Source organism: Ceratotherium simum, chromosome 33 (genome assembly GCF_057802395.1).
Source record: "Ceratotherium simum simum isolate JZ-2026a chromosome 33, ASM5780239v1, whole genome shotgun sequence".
In the NCBI taxonomy this organism is placed as follows: domain Eukaryota; kingdom Metazoa; phylum Chordata; class Mammalia; order Perissodactyla; family Rhinocerotidae; genus Ceratotherium; species Ceratotherium simum.
The window spans coordinates 4,067,434-4,089,245 of record NC_141932.1 but is presented as its reverse complement, the minus strand read 5'-3'; the positions used below and the strand labels follow the sequence as shown (position 1 = coordinate 4,089,245).

Below are 21,812 nucleotides of genomic sequence, written 5' to 3'. Positions count from 1 at the left end.
AGGGTGAAGTGTGAGCCTGGAATAACATAATGGGCAGTGTGAGCCTATCATTAAGCAATTAATTCATAATTATTCATTGAGTGTTTCCTGAGGCCTGGCGAAGATGAGTCACGCTCAAATCCAGCCCCCCAGGAGCCCTCCCTGTGGGGTGCAGACTGACAGACGTGCCACCTGCTCACCCCAGGACTCGTCCCCTCTCACGTTCAGCTGCTCATCCATAATCCATTTATCCAATAAACATTATCTGAGCCTCCGGGTGCCAGGGGCTAGAGACCCAGAGATGAACCAAACCCCCCTCCCTGCCCTGGAGCATCTCCCTGCTTTAAAGCACCATACAAAGAGAAAACGTTAATTATTATTTTGAGTAATAATTATAGCGGTGCTACAAAGCAGCCGAGAAGCTTCGGTGGAGTATGGGCTACATCTGCTGCCAAAGGAATTCTTGCCCTCGGGCCTGGGGAGTCGGGTAAGAGCCACTTTCCTTCCATCTTTATTTACTCCTTCATGGGCAGGCTCCAAGCTGGGAGCTGGCAACCACTGAGTCTCTGTTACTGAGTTGCTCACCAGAAGGTGGGCGAGCCAGTCACAAAAAAATGGTCTGAGCGTGAGACGGAGAGAGAAAGGGCACTGTGGAAGCGCAGATGAGGTGCTTCGTCCAGGTTGATTGAGGTGGGGGTGGTCTGGGAAGGCTTCCTGGAGAAGGCGGCATCTGAAGTGATCACTGAGGGGTGTGCGATGTTACCAGGTAGAGAAGCAGAGGGACGGTGTTCCAGGGAGTCATTTCTTCATTCCATTCCTCACCAATATTTAGGGTACACTTCAATGCTGGAGGAAAAGCGGTGGTGTGCAGACTCCACTGCGCAAGTCATCCAGGTGATGTGTACGTGAACAGCTACGTAATCTATGGGGCCCAGTGCAGAGTGAAAATGCAGAGCCCCACGTTTAAAAAAAAAGATATTAAGCATTTTGAGATGGCCACAGGAGAGCATTAAACTGAGCGTGGGGTCCCGTGCAACTATACGGGTTGCAGACTATGAAACTGGCCCTGGATATGTGTGTGAGTTTTGTCACTTTTGGTTTTGAGAGCAGATAACGTGACTTGAAAAGGCTTCAGGGGACTTATTATTTCACGCAGAGAGAAGCCTGGAGGTAAGGAAGCCCCAGCGAGGGTGGGTTAATTCAGCAGCTCAACCACGCCTAGGAGGACCAGGTTCCTCTATCTCTCCTCCCTCCCATCCTAAGTGGGATCTCTGACTATCACCCCTCATGGCACCCACGTGGCTGTGCAGTTTAAGGTGTCACCCACAGGCAGGACAATTCTTGCTGCTTATTTCTCGTTTGAGAGTTGGGAAAACCTCTCCTGGAGGTGCCCCACAAATCCGCCTTCACATCTCTTTGGCCAGAATGGTGCCCCACACCTGAGCCTGAGCCAGTCTCGGGCAAGGAGAGCCTCACGATAGGCTGACCACCGAGCACTGGCCCCTTAATGGGTCCTCATTATTCCTGGACAACTCTGAGCGCTGTATCACCACCATTTCAGATGACGACACCAATTAACCGGTTTGCCCAGGGTCTCAAAGCTGGCTAGTCTGGGTGGCGTTCTGAACCCTGACACCCCCACTGTGCAGTGCCCTACACTCTGATGGATATGGATTCTGTTTGCACTGTCCACCCCTGTCTCCTCCGCGCCTGCCCAGCCCCTGTCATATAACAGGTGCCCAGTACACGTGAATTGGACAAGTGATGAGGACAATCTATGGCAAAGAAAGCTGCTTTCATTACACGGAGGGAGGGTTCAACTTTGCATCTGGGTTGGGCTTGCTTTTATTAGCTACTCAGCTGTAGGTAAAGTAAAAAACAACTAATGTTTATCCACCCTTTACTCTGCCAGGCAGTGTTCTAAGCGCTTTGCAGGCATTCACTCAAGAATCCTTGCAAGACCCCTGTGAAGTGTTTCCCCTTCTAATGTGCGGGGGGTGTGTGGGGGGAATGCACGGAGGCCACGAGTGTGCATCAGAATCCCCCGGTGGGTTTGTTAAAACAAAGTGTAGGCCCCCTCCCCAGAGTTGCCGACTCAGTGGGTCTGAGACAGGGGCCAAGAATTTGCATTTCTAACGGCCCCCAGGGGATGCTCTGCAGCTGGTCTGGGGACCTAACTTTGAGAACCGCTGTTAGAGGAACGTTAGGCCCACGCGGCGGAGCACGGCGCTCATGAAGGAAAGCGGCGTTGGGGAACCTTGTCCCCTACTGCAGGCACCCGGCCAAGCGGGAAGTGGTGATGGCGGTGGACGCCAGAGAAGCGGACAATGGCTGACTCTATTTGGAAGGCAGAGCTAACAGGACGTGCTCACCATGGATGTGGAGGGGGTGATGGGAAAGTTAAATGGAGGGCGACCCTTCCACGGTGGGCCTGGACGTTTGGGTGACTGACGGATTCATCTTCTAAGATGGCAGAGTACCGGGAAGAAGCAAGTTTCTTTGCTGGTGGGAGGGGGCCATAAAATTCTCTTCTGCCCACCTTAGGTTTGAGATGCCTGGTAGAAAACCCAAGTGGAGACGTCAAGGGGGCCGTCGGACGTGAGTGGGAACCAGGTCGGCGGTTCTCGGAGCAGAAAGGAGGCCGCTGTGGCCGGAACACACCAGGCAGGGGGGGAGAGAGGTGGGCCGGGCAGGTCAGGCCACAACAAGGCGGGTGGCTTTCACCGGGTCGGGGGCAGGAAGTTCTGACTCAGCCACTAACCGCTTGTGAAACCCAAACCTGGGGAAAGTTGTTGTCCCTGTAATGAATGCTTGTTTTGTACCGGCCACGGTCACGCTTCGTCTTCACACCGGTCGGGGAGGTGGCGGCGGGGTGGGGGCGGCCTCATTCTCACCCCTGATGCGGAGGAGGAAACAGGTGTGGACCGGCCGAGGACCACCCGGGGTCCACTGGGCTTGTGTGGGCCGCCATCCGGCCTGGAACCGTCTGGATAGGGAGCGTCAACTCATCTCTCAGATGTCTTTCCGCTCTGAGAACCGAATCTTCTTCCCGTTTCTGAGATGGGGAAACTGAGGCAGTCGTCTTGTCCGATTCCCAGGAGGGGAAACTGAGGCCAGAAACCGTGTGCCAGGTTCACACAGGCAGAGCAGGGCGCCTGGGCCACGCTCCCTCGGACCCGGCGGCCCGCTCGCGTCCGGATCCCGCCCCAACTTCGGACCTTGTGGGTTCTGCTCGGGTTCAGGAGGGGGTGAAATGCGACCTGCTTGTCTAGGAGACGCACGCCGCAGGCCCCGATTGGCGGACAGCTCTGGCCCGGGCCCCTCCTCCTCGCCCGCCCGCTCCTCGGGTTCCGGAGGCCCCATTTCCCGAGTGCCGCCGGCGCGCAGCCTCCTCCGGTCTCCACGACAACGCCGCCATGGCTCCTCCTTCTTCCTCCCTCGGCCCACCACCTCCCCGTCGGCGTGCCTGCGCATGCCCGAGGCCCGCGCGCGGGCCATTGGGACGTCCCCGCGTGCATTACGGGAAATGTAGTCCGAAACCTGGCTGGCTGAGAGGCCATGTTTGCGAGGGCCAATAGGTCGCTGGCAGCCCTCGACGCATCTTGGGAAATGTAGTTCTAGCGCTGGCACAGCCCTACGGGGAGAGACGTGCACTGTCGGCACGGCGCGGGCCAATGGGAAGCCATCTTTGCCGCGATGCTTACTGGGAAATGTAGTTCTGCTTAAGGCCGGTGGGGTGGCGGGCAGCTTTGTTGGGCGGTACAGGCGACTCGGTCTCGGAGGGTTGGGGGGAGGGGGACGGATGAGTTTGGCGCAAAGCCTGCCGGGGCATGGAGTCCCGGCGAGCTTTGTGCGCATGTGCGAAAAGGTGAGGGGCTTGGGGGAGCTCGCCTGGGAGAGTGAGGTGAGCGAGAGGGGACAGGAGGGGGATTGGAGGGGGCGGTTGGACGAGCCTTGGGGAGGAGGGGTGGAGGAGGGGGATGAGAAGGGGGCTGGGGTGAAGGGGGAGGGAGGGGAGAGGGATGGGAGAGAGAACGGGAGGGGGAGGGGGAGGGGAGGGGAGGGGCTGGGCCCTGCGAGGAGTCTGGGGGCGCCGGGACCGACCCCGTCGGAAAGGCTTGCTTGCGGGCAGCGGCTTTGGGGGAAGGTCGTCGTCTTGGCGTAGATGGGGTGCAGGTTGTTCATTCTGTGCGCCGCTTGTACAAGTGCAGTCACACTTCATTTTAATGGAGTTGTGAGATTCCTGAGGATAAGGTTGTCTTGTTTTCTTTCTTCCTTTTGATGAAGAGTACCCACTTTATTAGCTTGTTGCAAAGGATTAAATTCGTTAATGGGTGTACAGTATTTCGAGGCTGTGTCTGCTATGAGCATCACCAGAAGCTGCCCCCTCCCCACCTCTACCCGGGTCAGCATCGAATCACCCTTCTTTATTTCCTCTTTTAATGCTTATTCCGATTTATAGTTAGATTTCAGTGCGTGTGCTTGCTTTGTTAATAGCGTATGCGGAGCACGTCAGAAAGTAACAATCGTTTAAACGCTAACCCTGGATGAGGGCTAGCTTCGTGCCCTCAGCATCTTTGTTTTCCTTATATCTTGAATTCTTCCGATGACTCTTGGGTTCGTATGATTTGCCCCCCCATTTTACTGCCCAGAAGTGGAGATTAAGTGTGTGAAAGGTCCCATTGTACCTTGTCCAAGGACAGATAGCTGGTAGGTGGCAGAGCTGGGATTTGCTCCAGAGCCCTTGTGTGCTGAGTAAATATTTGTCCCGTGCACCAGTGGCTCTCAACCACGGGCGATTTTGCCCCCCGGGGGACACGTGGCAATATTGGGAGTCGTTTTTGGTTGTCACAGTTGGGGTGATACTACTGGCATCTGGTGGAAAAAGGCCAGGGATGCTCTAAAAAAGCATAGGACAGCCGCCACGACACAGAGTTATCCAGCCCCAAATATGGCTAGTGCCACGTTAGGAGACCCTGGAATAGACAGGTCTCCACTGAGCGCTTACTCGATGCTGGGCCACTTGTGATTCATGCTCCCAGTAACCCCTGTGGGGAAGGAGCTAATATTACTAGTCCTGTATTACAGATGGGGAAATTAAGCTCAGAGAGGGCAGGTCACGTGTCCAAGGTCACATGGCGGATAAATGGCAGAGCTGAAAGCTGAAGCCAGGCAGCCAAGCTCCAGAGCCCATCCTTAACCGTTTAATTAATCCAACACGCGTGCTGGGTGGAACCAGCGTGGGCTCTGGAGTCATACAGTTCCGGGTTCGAATCCTGCCTCTGTCACTCTGTGAGTGTCCATTTCTCCTCCACGGTGGGATCCATCTCCCCAGCTCACAGGGCTGTTGGGAGCGTTGAGTGGGGCACTGTAGACAGATGCCACTCAGTGGCCGTCTCCTGAGGCCCCACAGTGCCTGGCTGGGCACGACAATGCTACAGGACACTGACAGACCGAGGAGTGTTACAGGTGCTTTCGTGGAGGCAGCACAGGGCGCTGTGGCAGCCACAGAAGGCCTGGACCCTCACTGGATGATAGCGTTGGTTTACACCGTGGAATGACCTTACCTGTCACTTAGTATGTGCTTTCTTGGGGCAGACCCTGGGCTGAGTGACCCCAGGACCCAGAGAAGAGCCCTTGCGCACCTGCCCTGAGGAGCTCGCTGTGGACAGGCGGGAACGCGGGGACCTGTGCTCCTCCCTGAGGTTGCAGGGCCCTTCAGCTTAATGCCCGAGGCCTTGCTCCCTCAGATTCCACTCCTGTCCCAGAGGGATCTTTCTCACGGCAGAGCAGGCTTCTGTGCATCTTTCGAGACTCGGCTGTGGACCACATCTTCTGGGAAGCCTTCCCTGCTGCTCCTGGGCTAGTCAGTCCTTAAGGGGAGGATGGGTGGGTGGAGTTGATGCTGCAGACCAGCTCTGGAGCCTGACGGACACGGGTGTGAATTCAGGCTCTGCCTCTTATTCATTGGGTGACTTTGGGCAAGATGCCTTTGCTTTTTCCATCTGCAAAATGGGGGCAGTATACTAATCTCATAGGACTGATCATCCTGTAAATTTTCTTTGCGTGCCAACCAGTGTGCTCGGCTTTGTGTATGTGGTCTCTTGCCCTCGTGAGGCTTAAGTTCTTGTGAGGGAAGACAGCACAGAAATACAATAATGCCAGGTATTGTTAAATGCTAAAAAGAAAATTAATCAGTGACATGATAGCAACCACCGGGAATGGTGTGTGGATGCTACGTTACTTGGATGATTTGGGGAGGCTCTCTGAGAAGGGAAGAATTGCCTCGTGGCGTCAATGATGAGAAGCGGGCAGCTGAGCGACGGTCGGGGGAGGGAGAGAGTGGGAGGTACAAAGGCCCTGAGGTAGGACTAGCCTTAAATCTGAGAGGATAAATAGGAGCCAGTGTGGCTGGAGTGCAGGAGCCGGGAGAGAAGGGTAAGAGACGAGAAAGGTAGGCAGGTGCAGACCTGGGCAGAGCAAGGGGTTTGGTTTTTATTTGAGTACCACAGGAAGCAGTCGGAGGGTCTGGAGCAGGGAGGTGACATAATGTGATTTACACTGAGGAAAAAATCACTCTGATTGCCGTGGGGTGATGTGACTCTAGGGCGGCCGGCGTGGGAGCAGGGCGACGCCGAGGGGGCTTGTGGCAGCTGTCCCAGGAGTGAGATGGCGTCTGTGGTTAATGGCGCATGGTGGTCGGGAGCGGGGGCTTTGGGCTCAGGCGGTCCGGGGCCGTTTCAGCTCTGCCACTGGAAGCCTCCTGTGAAAGGGGGTTGGCCGCGGGCCCTCCCTGCAGAGGGCCGCTGGGAAGACCCAGAGGTGTCTGCAGAGCACTCGCTTGCTGCCGGGCACAGCGCCCAGTAAGTGAACTGTCCCCTGTGTCATCGTTGTAGCTCCGCGGGGTGACGTGGAGGTGACGGTCTATGAGATGTGAGAGTGTGTGGCGCCGTCCATTCGCAGTGCTCTCGGCTGCGGGTGACAGCAGGCCCGGCCACCTGGGGTTCTTCACTTTTATGTGACAAGAAGCGGGGAGTGGACTTTCCTGGGACGGGTTTAGTGGGATGTCACAGGCAGAGCCCGAGCTTGTGTCTCTTCCATTTTCTTCAAACGGTCACAGCGTGGCTGTGGGGTGCCACGCGCTCCTCTTCCCCCACAGGGAAGAGCTCCAGACAGAGGGGCCCTGGGTAGCCGCTCTTGTGTGGAGAGAAAAGTCATCCAAACGCAGACTTCCTCTTCAGTCTCGTTGGCTGGAGCCCGAGCCCGTGTCCGCCCCTGCCTTGTGGGCAGGGGACCTGTCCTGTAGTTGTTACCATCGAGGCCAAGCTGCTGCAACAGAGACCCCAAAATACAGTGGCTCAAATAAGATAGGAAAGCTTACCATTTTCTCACGTGACAGTCCAGAGGCATTCTAGAATGCATCAGTGTCGCTCCCCACAGGGTCCTCCAGGGTCCCTCCTGTCTTGTTCTTCCACTGTCCTTCAAGTCAGGGCTCAGCAGACGTTTTCTGGAAAGACCCAGAGAGTAAACATCCCTGGCCAGGCGGGCAGCCTCGCAGGCCGTCCTGTGTCTGCGGCTGGAGCTCAGAGGCAGCCGTGGATGGTGCAGAGCAGGTGGGCCTGGCCACCCGCCAATAAAACTTTATTAAAAAGACAGGCTGAAGGGGGGGGTTCTCAAGGGTTTTGAACCCAGGACCCCTTTATACTCTTAAAAGATTGTTGAGGGGGCCGGCCCCGTGGCTTAGCGGTTAGGTGCGCGCGCTCCGCTGCTGGCGGCCCGGGTTCGGATCCCGGGCGCGCACTGGTGCGCCGCTTCTCCGGCCATGCTGAGGCCGCGTCCCACGTGCAGCGACTAGAGGGATGTGCGGCTATGGCATACAACTATCTACTGGGGCCTTTGGGGGGAAAAAATAAATTAAAAAAAAAAATTGTTGAGGACCCCAAGACGCTTTTGTTTATGGGAGTTGTAGCCATGGGTGCGTATTATGCTAGAAATTAAGGCCGAGAAAATTCCAAGGTACTAATGCATTTAGAAATAGCAGCAATCAGCTCTTCATAGGTTAACATAAATAACATTTTTCATATGAAGAATAAGCACATTTTCCAAAATGAAAAATTGGAAATGTGGCATCTTTTTTTTGCAAATCTCTTCAGTGTCTGACTTAAAAGAAGATAATTGGGCTCTCGTGTCTGCTTCTGTGTTCAGCCTGGGGCCAGGCAGCCTCTGGGAGACCCCAGTGTACGACCAGGAGAGAACGAGGGTGGCACAGGAAATGATGTCTTCATGTATGAGGAAGACAGTTCTGACCTCAGTACCCCCTGGAAGGATCTCGGGGACCCCCAGGGGTCCCCAGACTATTCGAGGACTGTGGTTCTAGACCAGGGTTTATTTGGGGCTGGATCCCTCTTTGCCGTGGGGCAGGCCTGTGCACTGTAGGGTCCTTAGCAGCGTCCCTGGCCTCCACCCGCTGGACGCCAGCAGCACCGCTCACCCTGCCCCCGTCCAGCAATCACAAATGTCCCCTGACATATCCAAGGGTTCCTGGTTGAGAACCACTGCTCTGGGCTCTTGTGTCAGCCTTGTAACTGAGGCCACTGCCGCATCTGTGTTCCCTCCAGGCAGGGGGAGAAGGACTTGGGGGGCACCAGCTTCCTCGGGGGGCTGGGGTGTTACCAAAAGGACAATGGAGAAAGGATGTGGGGACTCTTACAGTCTGCCACCCTGCCCAGTGCCCAGACGTGGTGGGGGCCTGTTAGTGTCTCAGGCAGCTCGGCCGCCAGAACACAACACCACAGACGGGGCGGCTCAGCAACATGCAGGGATTTCTCACGGTCTGGAGGCTGGAAGTCCAAGATCAAGGTGCCAGCAGGGTCAGTTTTTGGAGAGACCCCTTCTTGGCACACAGATGGCCGCCTTCTTGCTGTGTCCTTACGTGGCAGAGAGAGAAAGCGCTTCCTCTCCTTACAAGGCCACCAGTCCTACCAATTCAGACCCACCCTTATGACCTCATTTAATCCCAGTCACCTCCTAACAGCCCCGTCTCCAAATCCAGTCACACTGGGGTTAGAGCTTCAACGTATTGAATGTGGGGACACGGTTCAGTCCACAGCAGTTGGGAGGGAAGACTGGAGGGTCGCTTTTGAGGAGGCATCTTAAAGTGTCTGCCGCGGGGACGTAGGGTTTGGTATCTAGTCGGGGCAGAGCGGTTGTGATACTGATGTTGCTGCTGATAACTCTCATTTGTTGAGCACTTGCTACGGGCCAGGCCCTGTTCTAAAGCCCTTGTGTGTGTTTTCTTGTTTAATCCTCACAACAAAGCCGTGGGGGGAGACTGAGGGACAGGGGTGCCCAGGTTCCCCCGCAGAGAGGGACAGAGCCAGGATTTGGACCCGTCCGTCCCAGCAGGGGGATCATAATCCCCCTGCTTTGGCACCTGTTGTATGTGGGCACCGAGGGCAGCTCCTCACAGGCTCCTTCTCAGGCAGCCCTCCCCCCGGCCACACAAGGCAGGCGAGCGCGTCGTCTTACAGGAGGGAAACTGAGGCACTGAGAGGTGACCTCACTTACTCCAGGTCAGTCCGCTCCTCAGTGGGGATGCTGCCGTGTGGTTCCAGACCCCGCGCCCCTGCTCTCTCATCCAGTTCACGGTGGGAGGCGGAAGATTCCGGAATGACAGAGCTGGGCTCTCACCATGCTGACCTTCCCTCCCCACAGGTGCCGCTGTCCCGCCTGGGCTCGCCGGCCCCCATGGAAGTCCCGGCCCCCCCACAGCAGGTCCTGCCGCCCCCGCCCGTGAAGCAGGAGCAGCGGGCTGCCGAGGGCCTGGCCCTGGACTCGCCGTGGCACCGCTTCCGGCACTTCCACCTGGGCGACGCGCCGGGCCCCCGCGAGGCGCTGGGCCTGCTGCGCGCGCTCTGCCGGGACTGGCTGCGGCCTGAGGTGCACACCAAGGAGCAGATGCTGGAGCTGCTGGTGCTGGAGCAGTTCCTGAGCGCCTTCCCCGCCGACATCCAGGCCTGGGTGTGCAGCCGTGGGCCCCAGAGCGGCGAGGAGGCCGTGGCCCTGCTGGAGGAGCTCTGGGTGAGCGGGCGGGGTGGCCAGGAGGGGGCCGTCGAGTACCCACGTTCCCTCTGCATGGTGCCTCCCCGTGGTCCCTCCCCGTGGTGCCTCCCTGGGGTCCCTCCCGTGGTCCCTCCTGTGGTGCCTCCACGTGGTCCCTCCCCATGGTCCCTCCTGTGGTCCCTCCCCGTGGTCCCTCCCCGTGGTGCCTCCCTGTGGTCCCTCCCCGTGGTGCCTTCCTGTGGTGCCTCCCTGGGGTCCCTCCCCATGGTCCCTCCTGTGGTCCCTCCCCGTGGTGCCTCCCTGGGGTGCCTCCCCATGGTCCCTCCGTGTGGTCCCTCCCTGTGGTCCCTCCCCCTAGTGCCTCCCCGGGGTCCCTCCCCATGGTCCCTCCGCGTGGTGCCTCCCTGTCGTCCCTCCCGTGGTCTCTCCACGTGGTGCATCCATGTGGTCCGTCCCCGTGGTGCCTCCCCATGGTCCCTCCGCGTGGTGCCTCCACATGGTCCCTCCCTGTGGTGCTTCCACATGGTGCTTGCACGTGGTCCCTCCGTGTGGTGCCTCCCTGGGGTTCCTCCCCGTGGTCCCTCCATGTGGTGCCTCCACGTGGTCCCTCCCCGTGGTGCCTCCCTGGGGTCCCTCCCCGTGGTCTCTCCACGTGGTGCCTCCCCATGGTCCCTCCCCATGGTGCCTGCATGTGGTCCCTCCCTGTGGTCCCTCCCCGTGGTGCCTCCACGCGGTCCTTCCCCGTGGTTGCTCCGTGTGGCGCCTCCATGTGGTCCCTCCCCGTGGTGCCTCCCTGGGGTCCCTCCCCATGGTCCCTCCTGTGGTCCCTCCACGTGGTCCCTCCCCGTGGTGCCTCCCTGTCATCCTTCCCGTGGTCCCTCTGCATGGTGCCTCCACGTGGTCCCTCCCCGTGGTCCCTCTGTGTGGTCCCTCCCCCTGGTGCCTCCCCGTGGTGCCTCCCTGGGGTCCCTGCCCATGGTCCCTCTGCGTGGTGCCTCCCTGTGGTCCCTCCCCGTGGTCCCTCTGCATGGTCCCTCCCCCTGGTGCCTCCCTGGGGTCCCTCCCCATGGTCCCTCCCCGTGGTGCCTCCCTGTCGTCCCTCCCATGGTCCCTCCGCGTGGTGCCTGCATGTGGTCCCTCCCCGTGGTCCCTCCCTGTGGTGCCTCCACATGGTGCCTGCACGTGGTCCCTCCCTGTGGTCCCTCCGCATGGTGCCTGCATGTGGTCCCTCCCCGTGGTCCCTCCCCGTGGTCCCTCTGCGTGGTTGGAGACAGGCCTGCCCCTTGCGGCCTTCCCGTCTGCTCTCTGGAGGCCGCTGGTCCTCAGCTGTGGGAATGATGCTCCACACAGAAGCAGACAGATGAAACAAGGACCACGGAACCCTGAGAACAGGCTGTGGTCGAGAGTGGGGTGCTTTAGAGCAGGTGTGAGAGCTGGACAGCAGTGCAGTGCACAAGATGCCTTCCTTCTGACATTCATTGCAAGTTTGGGGCCCCAAGACCACCCTCAGTTTTGACAATTCCGTAGCAGCACTCAGGACTCACTGGAAGCCACCGTGCTCAGGGTTATGGTTTGTCACAGTGAAGACACATGCTCTGCCAGGCAGGACACACCAAGGGCTTCGAGGTCGCCTCCCAGGAGTTGAGGGCAGACCTCTCTTTGGGGAGGTTAAATTCTTTACACCAGGGGTCAGCTGTCTGCAGCCTGTGCCCCAAACCCAGCCCACCCCTAGTTCCTGTAGAGCGTGACAGAACTTTGGGGGGTGCACAGCCATGCCGTTCGTTTCTGCATTACCTGTAGCCACTTCCACCACAGGGCAGAGCTGAGCAGTCAGACGCAGACCAGATGGCCTGCAGAGCCGAAAACCTTTACTTTCTGGCCCTTTCCAGGAAAAGCCTACTGACCCCTGGTTTAGAGCAGCGCTCTCCATGAGAAATATGACATGAGCCACATCTGTAATCCTAAACGTTCAAGTAGTCACGGGGAAAAAAAAGGTAAAAAGAAACAGGTGGATTTAGTTTGAATATCTGGCCTTATTGAACTCAGTGTATCCCAGTGATTACCGTTTCCACCCGTGGCTCGTCACATTTCGAGTGCTCGGCAGCCTCATGGCTGACGATGAGCAGCGGCCAGCCATGCAGAGACCCGAGAGAAGAGTGACTGGGCCACAGGAGCAGCCAGTGCAAAGGCCCTGGGGTGGGTGGAGAGGCTAGTGAGTGAGGGGGGTGTGTAAGCAACACGAGGTTGGAGGCAGGCAGAGGGTGGGGGTGAGGAGTCGGAAAGACATGTTCACCACGAATGCCTATGGTGCACCTGCGGGTGCTGGGGACGCAGCTCTGGAGAAGGCAGTGCCCCCGTGAGGCAGAGAGCAGACCCTCAGCCCCTCTAGCACGGTGTCCACCCTTCCTCCGAGAGGACAGTTACCGTGGAGGCCGCTAGTGGCCTGCATTGCCCAATCCAGCAGTCTCTGTCTCTCTTCTCACCTAGCGTGCCCCTCTCCAGTTCCGGCTCCCCTGAAACACTCCCCCCTCTCACGTCCTGGGACGTGGCTCACCCCTTGATTTCCTCCCCTCACGGCCGCCTCCTCACACACTCTGCTGCCTGGGATGCCTCTCCAGGTCATTGTTTCCCAGAGTCGTTCGTATGAGTTTCCTCTCGCTGCTGTAACAAATCACCACAAACTTGGTGCCTTAAAACAACACGGATTTATTCTCTTAGAGGTCTGGAGGTCAGAAGTCCGAAGTGGGTCTCACTGGGCTAAAACCGAGGTGTTGGCAGGGCTGGCTCCTCCTGGAGGCTCCAGGGGAGGGTCCATTCCCTTGCCTTTTCCAGCTTCTAGAGGCACCCGTGTTCCTTGGCTCGTGGTCCCTTCCTCCGTCTTGAAAGCATGTCACTCTGACCTCTGCTTCTGTGATCACATCCCCTCCTCTGACTTTGACCCTTTTATCTCTGTCTTTCACTTAAAAAGACCTTCGTGATGACATTGGGCCCTCGTGATGACATCTGGGTAATCTAGCATCATCTCCCATGTCAGGATCCTTAATCACATCTGCAAAGTCCCGTCCGTTTCGCCACGTGAGGTCCCACAGTCACAAGTTCTGGAGATCAGGACATGCGGGTCCTTGGGGGCTGCCTTGTTCTGTCTCCCACAAGGCGGATAGATGCAGGACACATGGGAAGGGGTGTGGGAACTCAGCGTTAGAATCGGCGTGGGGTTGGATGGCTCCCGTTCCTCCCCTGGCTGCTTCAGGAGCAGCTCCCGCCTGCTGCCGGGGTGTCCTCATCGCCTCTCACCTTCGCTTCTGTCCCTGTGCAGTCAGAGCAGGCCTGGGCTCGGACCTTCCGGGGGATTGGTAGACTGGAGGGACACTGTTTTGTGTCACTGTGTCGAATTTTCCATGGCATCTCTCTCTAATACTGTTTTTCCATTTCTGGTAATGATATAAAAGTATTTTAAGTAGAAGTAGAAAAGAGCAATAATAACCCGGCGCTATGCCGCTGAGCTCCAAGTGTGTGGTGTGCACAGGAGCTGAAGGCTGGGAGAGGCCGCCTCCATTAGGGTTTCTCTGGTCTCTGGGTCCTTGCTGGCCCCAGCCAAGCTTTCGCTGACGTGCCGAGGAAGGAGAGAGATGAGGACAGCCTGGTGCAGGCGCATGAGCGGGTGTGAGGCGGTGTTCGCGACCCCTCTGCATGTTACAACACCCGGGAGCTTTAAAAACCACTGGTGCCCAGACCCCACACTCAGCGTCTGAGTCCATGCTCATGGCAGGAGGGGCCTCGGCTTCAGTGTTGTTTTAACTCTTTTTAGGATGTACAGCTCTTTGCGTTTTTAACACGACACGTGCTTGTAACCACCGCCACAGCCGGGATGGGGAACTGTGCTGTCACCCCAAAGCGCTCCCTCGAGTCGCCCCTCAGTCACCCCACCCCGTCTTCATGGAATGTTGTCCGTGGACTCAGTGTGCAACCTTTGGGACCAGCTCTTTCGCTCAGCACGGTGCCTCTGAGATTCGCCCGTGTCACCTCTTGTGTCCACAGTCGGTTCCTTTTCACTGTGGAGAATCCTGCAGCCCGGCCCGGGTGCGGCACGGCTTGTGTCTCCTTCCCCATGGAGGACATGTGGTCTCCAGTGTTTGGTGACTGAATGGAGCTGCTCTCACTCTCCGGGCAGAGGTGTCTGTGCACACAAGCTTTTGTTTATCCAGGGTGGACACCCAGTAGCGGGTGGCTGGGTTCCGCGGCAAGTGTATTTCATTTATAAGAAACTGCTTTCCGAACTGGCCGTGCCATTTGGCGATCCCACTAGCAACAAGCGAGTCTCCATGGTTCTAAGGACTCTTCTCAGGTTCTAGGGGCTGAGAGAAGTCCCTTCCTGGCTGTGGTGGACGAGGCAGGGGCTAGAACATGCGGAGGTGAGCGAGGCCTGTGGTTGGCCGGGGGAGGTGGAGGTGGGCCTCCTGGAGGCCAGGAAGCTGAGAGGTCTGTAGGAGTCGGGTCAGAAAGACCTTGAATCTACAGAGAAAACAGTCCCACCTCCTCATGTGGCCTGGGAGGCCTGCGTGATGTGGCCCAGCCAGTCCTGCTGCCTCCTGACACCTTCTGCTCTCGCTCCCTCTACTCCGACCTCCAGCACCTCCCTGACTCCCTGGCTCTTCCCAGACTCGCCTCAGACGTGACCTCACCTCTCCCTTCATTTCTTCACTAACCTGTTGGAGCAGATGTGTGCGATGGTTGTAGAGAGAGTGGGGCTGGGGAAGAGGGGACAGGGCAAAGGTGGGCTGATAGGGTGGGAACGCTGCTAGACCACTCTCAGCCTTGCAAGCCCTTCTCAGGGTCCCCGTCATTCCCCATCGCAGCCCCTCAGGCAGCTGTTCAGCTATTCCTCGGTGGTGTGGCCCTGGCTGAGGGCTGGGCTCCGTGCCGCTGTTGCTCAGTGCCCGGCAGAGGGCCTGAGAGACATGAGGTGAGGCTGTCGAATCTGTGAGTGAGCGCCAAGACTGAGTTCCAACTTGAACCCTCCGGTCTCAGCTGCCGTGGACGGGCACTGCTGCAGACCAGGCTCCCGAAGACCACCCTCACTTTGACACCAGCTGGAAGTTCGGGGGTCCCCAGGACCACCCTCGGGTTCAGTAATTCACGAGAAGGACTCAGAACTCGCTGAGAGCTGCTGTCCTCGGGTTATGGTTCCGCCCAGTGAAAGGACACGATTCCCTCAGCAGAGGGAGGGGCGCAGGGAGCTTCCGGGGGCCCGTGTGGTCAGCACTGGATATTACTAACCAGGGAGGCTCCGGAGCCTGGTGTCCAGGGTTTTTTATTGGAGGTTGACTATGTAGAAAGCTGACCGCCCCATGGTGGACATTAGCCTCCGGGCCCTCTGGAGGTAAAGTGGATGCAGCGTGCCTGAAAGCCCCCCCCACAATCCCATTGTTAGCACGGCCTATCTGGGGGCCCCAGGCCCCCAGGAAAGCAGAGACACTCTTATCGGGCAGGATATTACAGAGGCTTGAACGTTACCCCCCAGGAGCTGAGGGCAAAGGCTAGACCTGTCTTTGGGCACGACAGACCGTTTAGTGCACAAAACACAGCATCTCAACCAGGCCACATGGTCCTGAGGGGTCGGTACTGGTTACTGTTATCCTGCTTCACACATGAAGATAACTGAGGCTCGGAGAAGTCAAGCGACTTGCCCAAGGTCACACAGCTCGTTGAGGGGCAGCAGGGGGATTAGAAACTACTGTGGCTCTGGATTTCTGCTTCTAATCCCTGAGCCCCGGACACCTAGCCCAGCACCCTCAGCCCCGTGGCCGCTCTGCGTGGATATCTTCCCGTGGACGGTGCTTGTCCTCTGCACAGTCCAGCATCCTGTGTCTGTGACCCCAAACCAGAGTGCCCGCAGGACGCCCATGGGTCCCCCAGGGGGTGAAGGTCTTGGGCTTTTATTTGCCCTGGAATCACCAGGAGAAACCGGCAGTGCTGCTTCCTGGTCCCCAGCCCCGGGCGTGCTGACTGGGTGCAGCTGAGGCCGGGATGGCAGGCCCCGGGCATGCGTCCTGCTCCCGCCCTGCCCGCACCTGGGCCAACCTCACCCAGGTCACGGGAGCCCACTAAGGATCAGGGAGCTGGGGCGCACTCCATGCCACCCACTCAGCATCCACCAGTCCGAGGGGGGACTCAGGAGAGACTGGGTGCAGAGCCCCTCTGAGCTTCACCAGCTGGGAAGCAACTCGCTCGGGATCCCACGAGCAGGCCTGTGGGTGCAGCACCCTGGGACCTGGTTGGCCTCATGCCAAACCCCTGCCCCACACTTCGACTCTCCCATATCTTGATCCTCCTCTTCAGGGAACGTTTCCTGATGGATCAGAGCGAAGACAGACTGACCCTTTCACCCGCCCATCTGTTCACTTGCTCAGCGTCTGTCAGAGGGACCGGGAGTCAGAACCCTCTTCCAACGTGGTGGATAACACCCTGCAGGTCCCCAGAGGCTTAAACAGCTACCATGTGAGCCTGCAGTCCCACTCCTGGGCGTCCACCCCAGAGAGATGAAGACACCTCCACACGAGACTCGTACGTCGTATGGTCTGAGTGACAGCAGTGTGGCAGCACTCAGAATAGCCAAAAAGTGGAGACAGCCCACACATCTGCCAGTCGGGGAGTGGATCAACAAAATGTGGAACGGTCGTACAGTGGAATAGTACTCAGCCATAAAAAGGATGAAGTGCTGACACACACGACAGCTTGGATGAACATCGAAGACGTTATGTGAAACAAGTGAAAGAAACCAGAGGACCATGTGTTGCATGATTTCCTTTATACGAGGTGTCCGGAATAGGCAAATCCATAGAGACAGAAAGTACGTTAGTGGTTCCCAGGGGCTGGGGGAAGGGGAAGGGGAGTGACCGCTAATGGCTCAAGATTTATTTTGGGGGTGATGCAAATACTCTAAAATGGATTGTGGTGATGGTTGCACAACTCTGAATATACTAAAAACCATTTAATTGTATTTTAAGAGGAAGATTGGCACAGATGTTAGCCCAGGGCGAATCTTCCTGAGCAGGAAAAAAAAAAAAAAAAAAAAAACGTATTTAAGAATTTTATTTTAAGTGGGTGAATTCTGTGGTGTATGAATGACATCTCAATATAGCTGTTAAAAAATGCAGTGGGACAGGATGAGGTTGCAGAGACGGGGTCTCAGTCAGTTTCCGAAGCATACGAAGGATATGCAGGAGGTAGACAGGGCAAAGGGGATGGCAGAGGGTGTTCCAGGCAGAGGGAACAGCGTGTGCAAAAGAGTGGACGTTTGACAGAGCCTGGCATGCCCAGAACATCGTAAGCTGCTTATGTGGCGTGGACTTGCAGTTCCGGCCAGGGACCCGGCCAGAGGTGGGGCTGGTGGGGGTGGCGGGGCCAGGGCAGGGGTGCAGAGGACGGCCCTGAGCTGCAGCAGTGGTCAGGAATCGATTCACAGTCTCCCCGAGTGGAGAGGTGACCATGCAAGTTATCCATCCTGCCACCAACAGACAAAGTGAGCATCTGTAGATCCCAAGCACCGTGCTTCTGTGGAAGGCTCTGGAAGCTCCCTGCTAATTTCGTCGCTAATTTCACCTTAATGGTTGCTTTCCTTCAAAAGCATTTGAAACAAGTGAAAGATGAGAAAGGGGGCTGGTGAAAGATGAGAAAGGGGGCTGGGTGCGTGTAAGTCGTGAGTCAGCGCTCCTTCATCTGCCCCAGAAGAATTCCGGTCTTTCCCCTGGGGGCAGGAGCTTGAGGAACAATGACAAGAGCGTAAAGGAACCAGGTGGATCTGAAGCTTTTTCTTTAGCCTTCGTCTTCCTGGCTGGTGCTGTCCCGCTCAGGAGCTGTCCACCGTTTGAGCTGGAAGAGTTCCATTCTGAACCTACTTGATTTTTTTCTCAGTTACAAGTCGCTTATGTGTTTTTCTTCTGTATCTTGTCAAGGAGTTTGCAAGGGGCAGTAAGAAGCTCAAGTAAGATTTAAAGCAGGCGTATCAGTTATCTGTTGTGTGTAACAAATCACCCCAGGCTTAGTTAAGACAATAAACATCATCTCACGCAGTTTCTTTGGGTCAGGAATGTGGGGCGGATCTGGCCCAAACATAGCTGCAGTGAAGATGTCACCGGGGCTGTGGTCACGCAAAGGCTGGTCCAGGGCTGGAGGAGCTGCCTCCGAGATGCTCCCTCACATGCTGGTTGGAGGCGCCTCAGCTCCTCGCCACGTGGGCCTCACCGTGGGTGGCTGAGCATCTTCCGGCTGGGCAGCCAGCTTCCCCCAGAGCAGGTGACGGGCCTCGATGACTGGCTGAAGGTGGTGGGGACGGGGATAAAACAGAAGCTATCACTCAGGGTTCTCAGTTCGGAATGTGGTATCTCTCATTTCAGGGACCAGCCATGAAGGCCCCTCGGGATGTGACAGAAGGCTCCGGGGTCAGCGCTGGAAAGGAAGTCGGTGGGATGGTTCCATTAGGTGAGCAGCCCACCCCCTTTCCCACACCCCTCTCTTCTCCCAGCCTGAGGGGGGATCCCCCTCTTGCCTGTCATGTTCAGTGAACATCCCTGGCATCCCTGTTGTGTGCCCGGCCCTGCATTGGGCACCAGGCTGGAGATGACTCAGGCCCCCACCCTGGAGGGCACAGCCAGTGGGGGTTCAGACAGGACAGCGAACACCCGGTGACGCGTCCCGGCTGCTGGTGTGCGCCAGGTGTGGTTCTGTGGTCACTGAAATCCCACGGCAGCCCCTGGAGATACACGCCATTGTCATCCCCATTTTGTAGCTGCAGAAACCCAGGCACAGAGAAATGAAATAACTCACTCAAGATCAGGTGCCAGCAAGCCAGGATGGCGCCCAGGCAGTCTGACCCCAGTGCCTTTGCACCCAATTTCTCGGCTAGGTCCTGCCCTCGGCAGGTGCACGAAGGCCCAGAGTCATGTCTTGTTGGCTCCGATTGGGTCATGCTCTTCCCAATCTGGTTGCTGTGGCCGGGGCGTGTGGCCTCCGTTCTGATTAGCCAGGCCTGGCACCCTCCCCCTGGGAGCTGGGGCTGGAGCCGGCTCCGTGCAGACCACTCGCACTGGGGTGAGGAAGGGAAACCAGGTTGAACCTGGTCAAAGAAAGGGGCACAGACCGGGGAGGGCAGAAACCAGCACTGTCCACCAGAGGCAAGAAGGTGTTTCTGGAGCAGGCCTGGAACCAGGTGCCGGCAGACAAGTGCAGTCTGGCAGGTGGGAGAGGGCGGGGCTGATCTCGGGCAGGGCTGTGGCGTGGACAGGACAGAGGAGCCTGAGGGTCGTCTCTGAGGTCGCTCTCGGAGGCAGCAGGATGGAGGGCCACAGGGAAAGGAGGAACCTGTTTCTGGCTTGGGAGCTGAGGTCTCAGGGGAAACAGGTCCCGTTCCAATGAACACCGTCAGGGAAGGAGACGAACAGGGACGACCGTAAAGAACCGAGGATGCCCGTGGGACTCCGAGAAGAGGGCAGAGAGGGTGGGAATTCCAGAACACTTCCTGCAGGAGGCTGGTCTGGGGCAGCGAGCAGGGCAGGGAAGGCCTCTGAGACTGCCCTCCCGTCCATAATCCGGAGTAATAGCATTAGACCCGCCCTCGCAGGGTTGTGAGGCCGAGAGGAGCTGCTGCTCGTGATGTGCTCCGCACTGCCGGGCACACAGGCAGAGCTCTACAGGTGGTAGCCATTGTTATTTTTATTAGGCCGGTCCTAGTGTAAAACAGAAACAAAGGTTGCTTATCTCCCTGCAGTTCCGCAGAGCAGCTTACCCATCCCCACACACCGACCTGTCCGTCTACCCGGGTACCCACTCAGACGCCTGCCCGCCCCGTCCTAGATCATACAGTCAGCTGAGCCACCCACCCACCGTTCACCCCTCAGTCTGCCCTCCTGCGCATTCACGGGTCTCCCCACTGTCCTCTCCCCCGCCCCCCCCACATCGATTTATTAGGCACTTACTGTGCACCAGGCACTGTGCTGTGCAGGGGACATGGGATGAGGAAGCCCACAGTCAACCCTCCTCCCACCCTAACGGTTCGCTGGCGCTAACCGGCCCCGCGCCTGCCCCCGCGCTGCCCTTCCTAACTGTCACACAGCCGGTACCCCGCCTGCCCCTGCCCGGCCGTGCCCTGCGCCCGCCCCGCCTTCCGCGGAGCCGCCGGTCGCCCTGACTCTGCGCCTTTGCCCGGCAGGAGACCCGGCCCCCCGGGCTGAGGAGCTGGCGCCGGGGGACGCCCAGGCCGCGCGCCCCTACAAGCAGGAGCCGGGCAGCCCCCCGCCCGCGCCGCCCGCGCCCGGCCTGCCCGCCTTCCTGGGGGCCCCGGGCGCCGTGTCCTGCCCCGAGTGCGGCAAGGCCTCGCTGAAGCCGGCGCACCTGCTGCGCCACCGGCAGAGCCACTCGGGCGAGAAGCCGCACGCCTGCCCCGAGTGCGGCAAGGCCTTCCGGCGCAAGGAGCACCTGCGGCGCCATCGCGCGGCACGCACTTCGGCGCCCTGGGTCGCCCTGCGCCCGCTGTTCACAGCGCGAGAAGCCGCACGCCTGCTGCGAGTGCGGCAAGACCTTCTACTGGCGCGAGCACCTGGTGCGCCCCCGCAAGACGCACTCGGGCGCGCGGCCCTTCGCCTGCTGGGAGTGCGGCAAGGGCTTCGGGCGCCGCGAGCACGTGCTGCGCCACCAGCGCATCCACGGCGGGCGGCGGGCGGCGCTGGCGGGCGCCGGCGGCGGGCCCCGAGGGCGGGGGGCCCTTCCCGCCCTGGCCCCTGGGGTAGCCGCTGCCGCCCTCCGTGCTGCCCGTCCAGCCCCCCGTCCCGCAGCCCTCCTCCCGCACCGGCTCCTCTGGTGTGACTTTCCCATGCCCTCATGGTCTCTGTGCTTTCCCAAGTCTCTGTCCCAAACCTCACTGTCCTGTTCAGGCCTCACCTCTGTCGCCCTTTCCGACCTCCCAGCCCCTCCCACTCGGTAAAAGGTGCCTCCACGTGTCCTCCCTTCCTCCCTCCTTCCGCTCCACCCACTCCCTACCCCCGGGGTGGGAGCGAGGCGGGCCGGGAGCCCAGAAGAGGAGCGAGGGCGGGAGCAGCAGGCGGGGCCCCTTTGACCCAGAGCAGGCTGGAGGAAGGGCACTGGATCTTGTCCCCAGGACACCCCCCCAGGACAGACTGGGGGACGGGGAACGGAGGGGGATGGTTGACAAGACGGTCGGGGGCCTGGCAGTGGCCTCCTTGGTCTGGCTCTCCTGCGCGACCCAGGAAGGCATGAGATGGACAGAGATGCCGGCCTGTGGGAAGTGCATCGGAGACGACAGTTCACCAGCATCTGCAGAGTAATAAAGTCACTGATGAGGCGTGCAGACCCAGAGTCCCAGGTTCTGTTGTAGACGGCCACCCTCCTGAGCTGAGCGCCTCTGGGAGGGGCCCTGCGGGTCCCACCTCGGACCCTCCCAGCTTGCAGGAGGCCCTGGGAGTCTGGGCTCAGCCCTGGGGCACCAGCTCCCTGACCTTGAACCTAGAGATGAGGAACCCCCTTTAGGTGATGGGAGATGAGCCTTCACGAGCGTCTACACGGCACAGGAAGTGCTCACCCGTCGCCTCATGGAATCCACCTGGCGGCCCCAGGAGCAAGTCCCCCAACTTGCGTCTTATAGAGCCTGGAAGGAGGCTCCAAGAAGGGATCCAACTTAGCGCCAAACAGGCTCAGGTTCGAATCTCCACCCTACCGTTTCCTGGCTGCATAATCTAAGGTCACACCCCTCTCTGAGC

The 21,812-nt window shown here is 58.7% G+C and overlaps 1 protein-coding gene across 1 annotated transcript; it reads left to right on the top strand.

Annotated features, from left to right (window-relative positions):
- The first annotated feature begins 3,749 nt into the window (after nucleotides 1–3,749).
- ZNF444 (zinc finger protein 444) lies at nucleotides 3,750–21,405 on the top strand. Its single transcript, XM_087421062.1, is given in 6 exon segments — nucleotides 3,750–3,847; nucleotides 9,694–10,059; nucleotides 18,438–18,522; nucleotides 20,249–20,571; nucleotides 20,573–20,778; nucleotides 20,780–21,405. Coding segments are annotated over 6 exon segments (1,092 nt in total). The 5' UTR covers nucleotides 3,750–3,781; the 3' UTR covers nucleotides 20,826–21,405.
- Nucleotides 21,406–21,812: the final 407 nt, after the last annotated feature.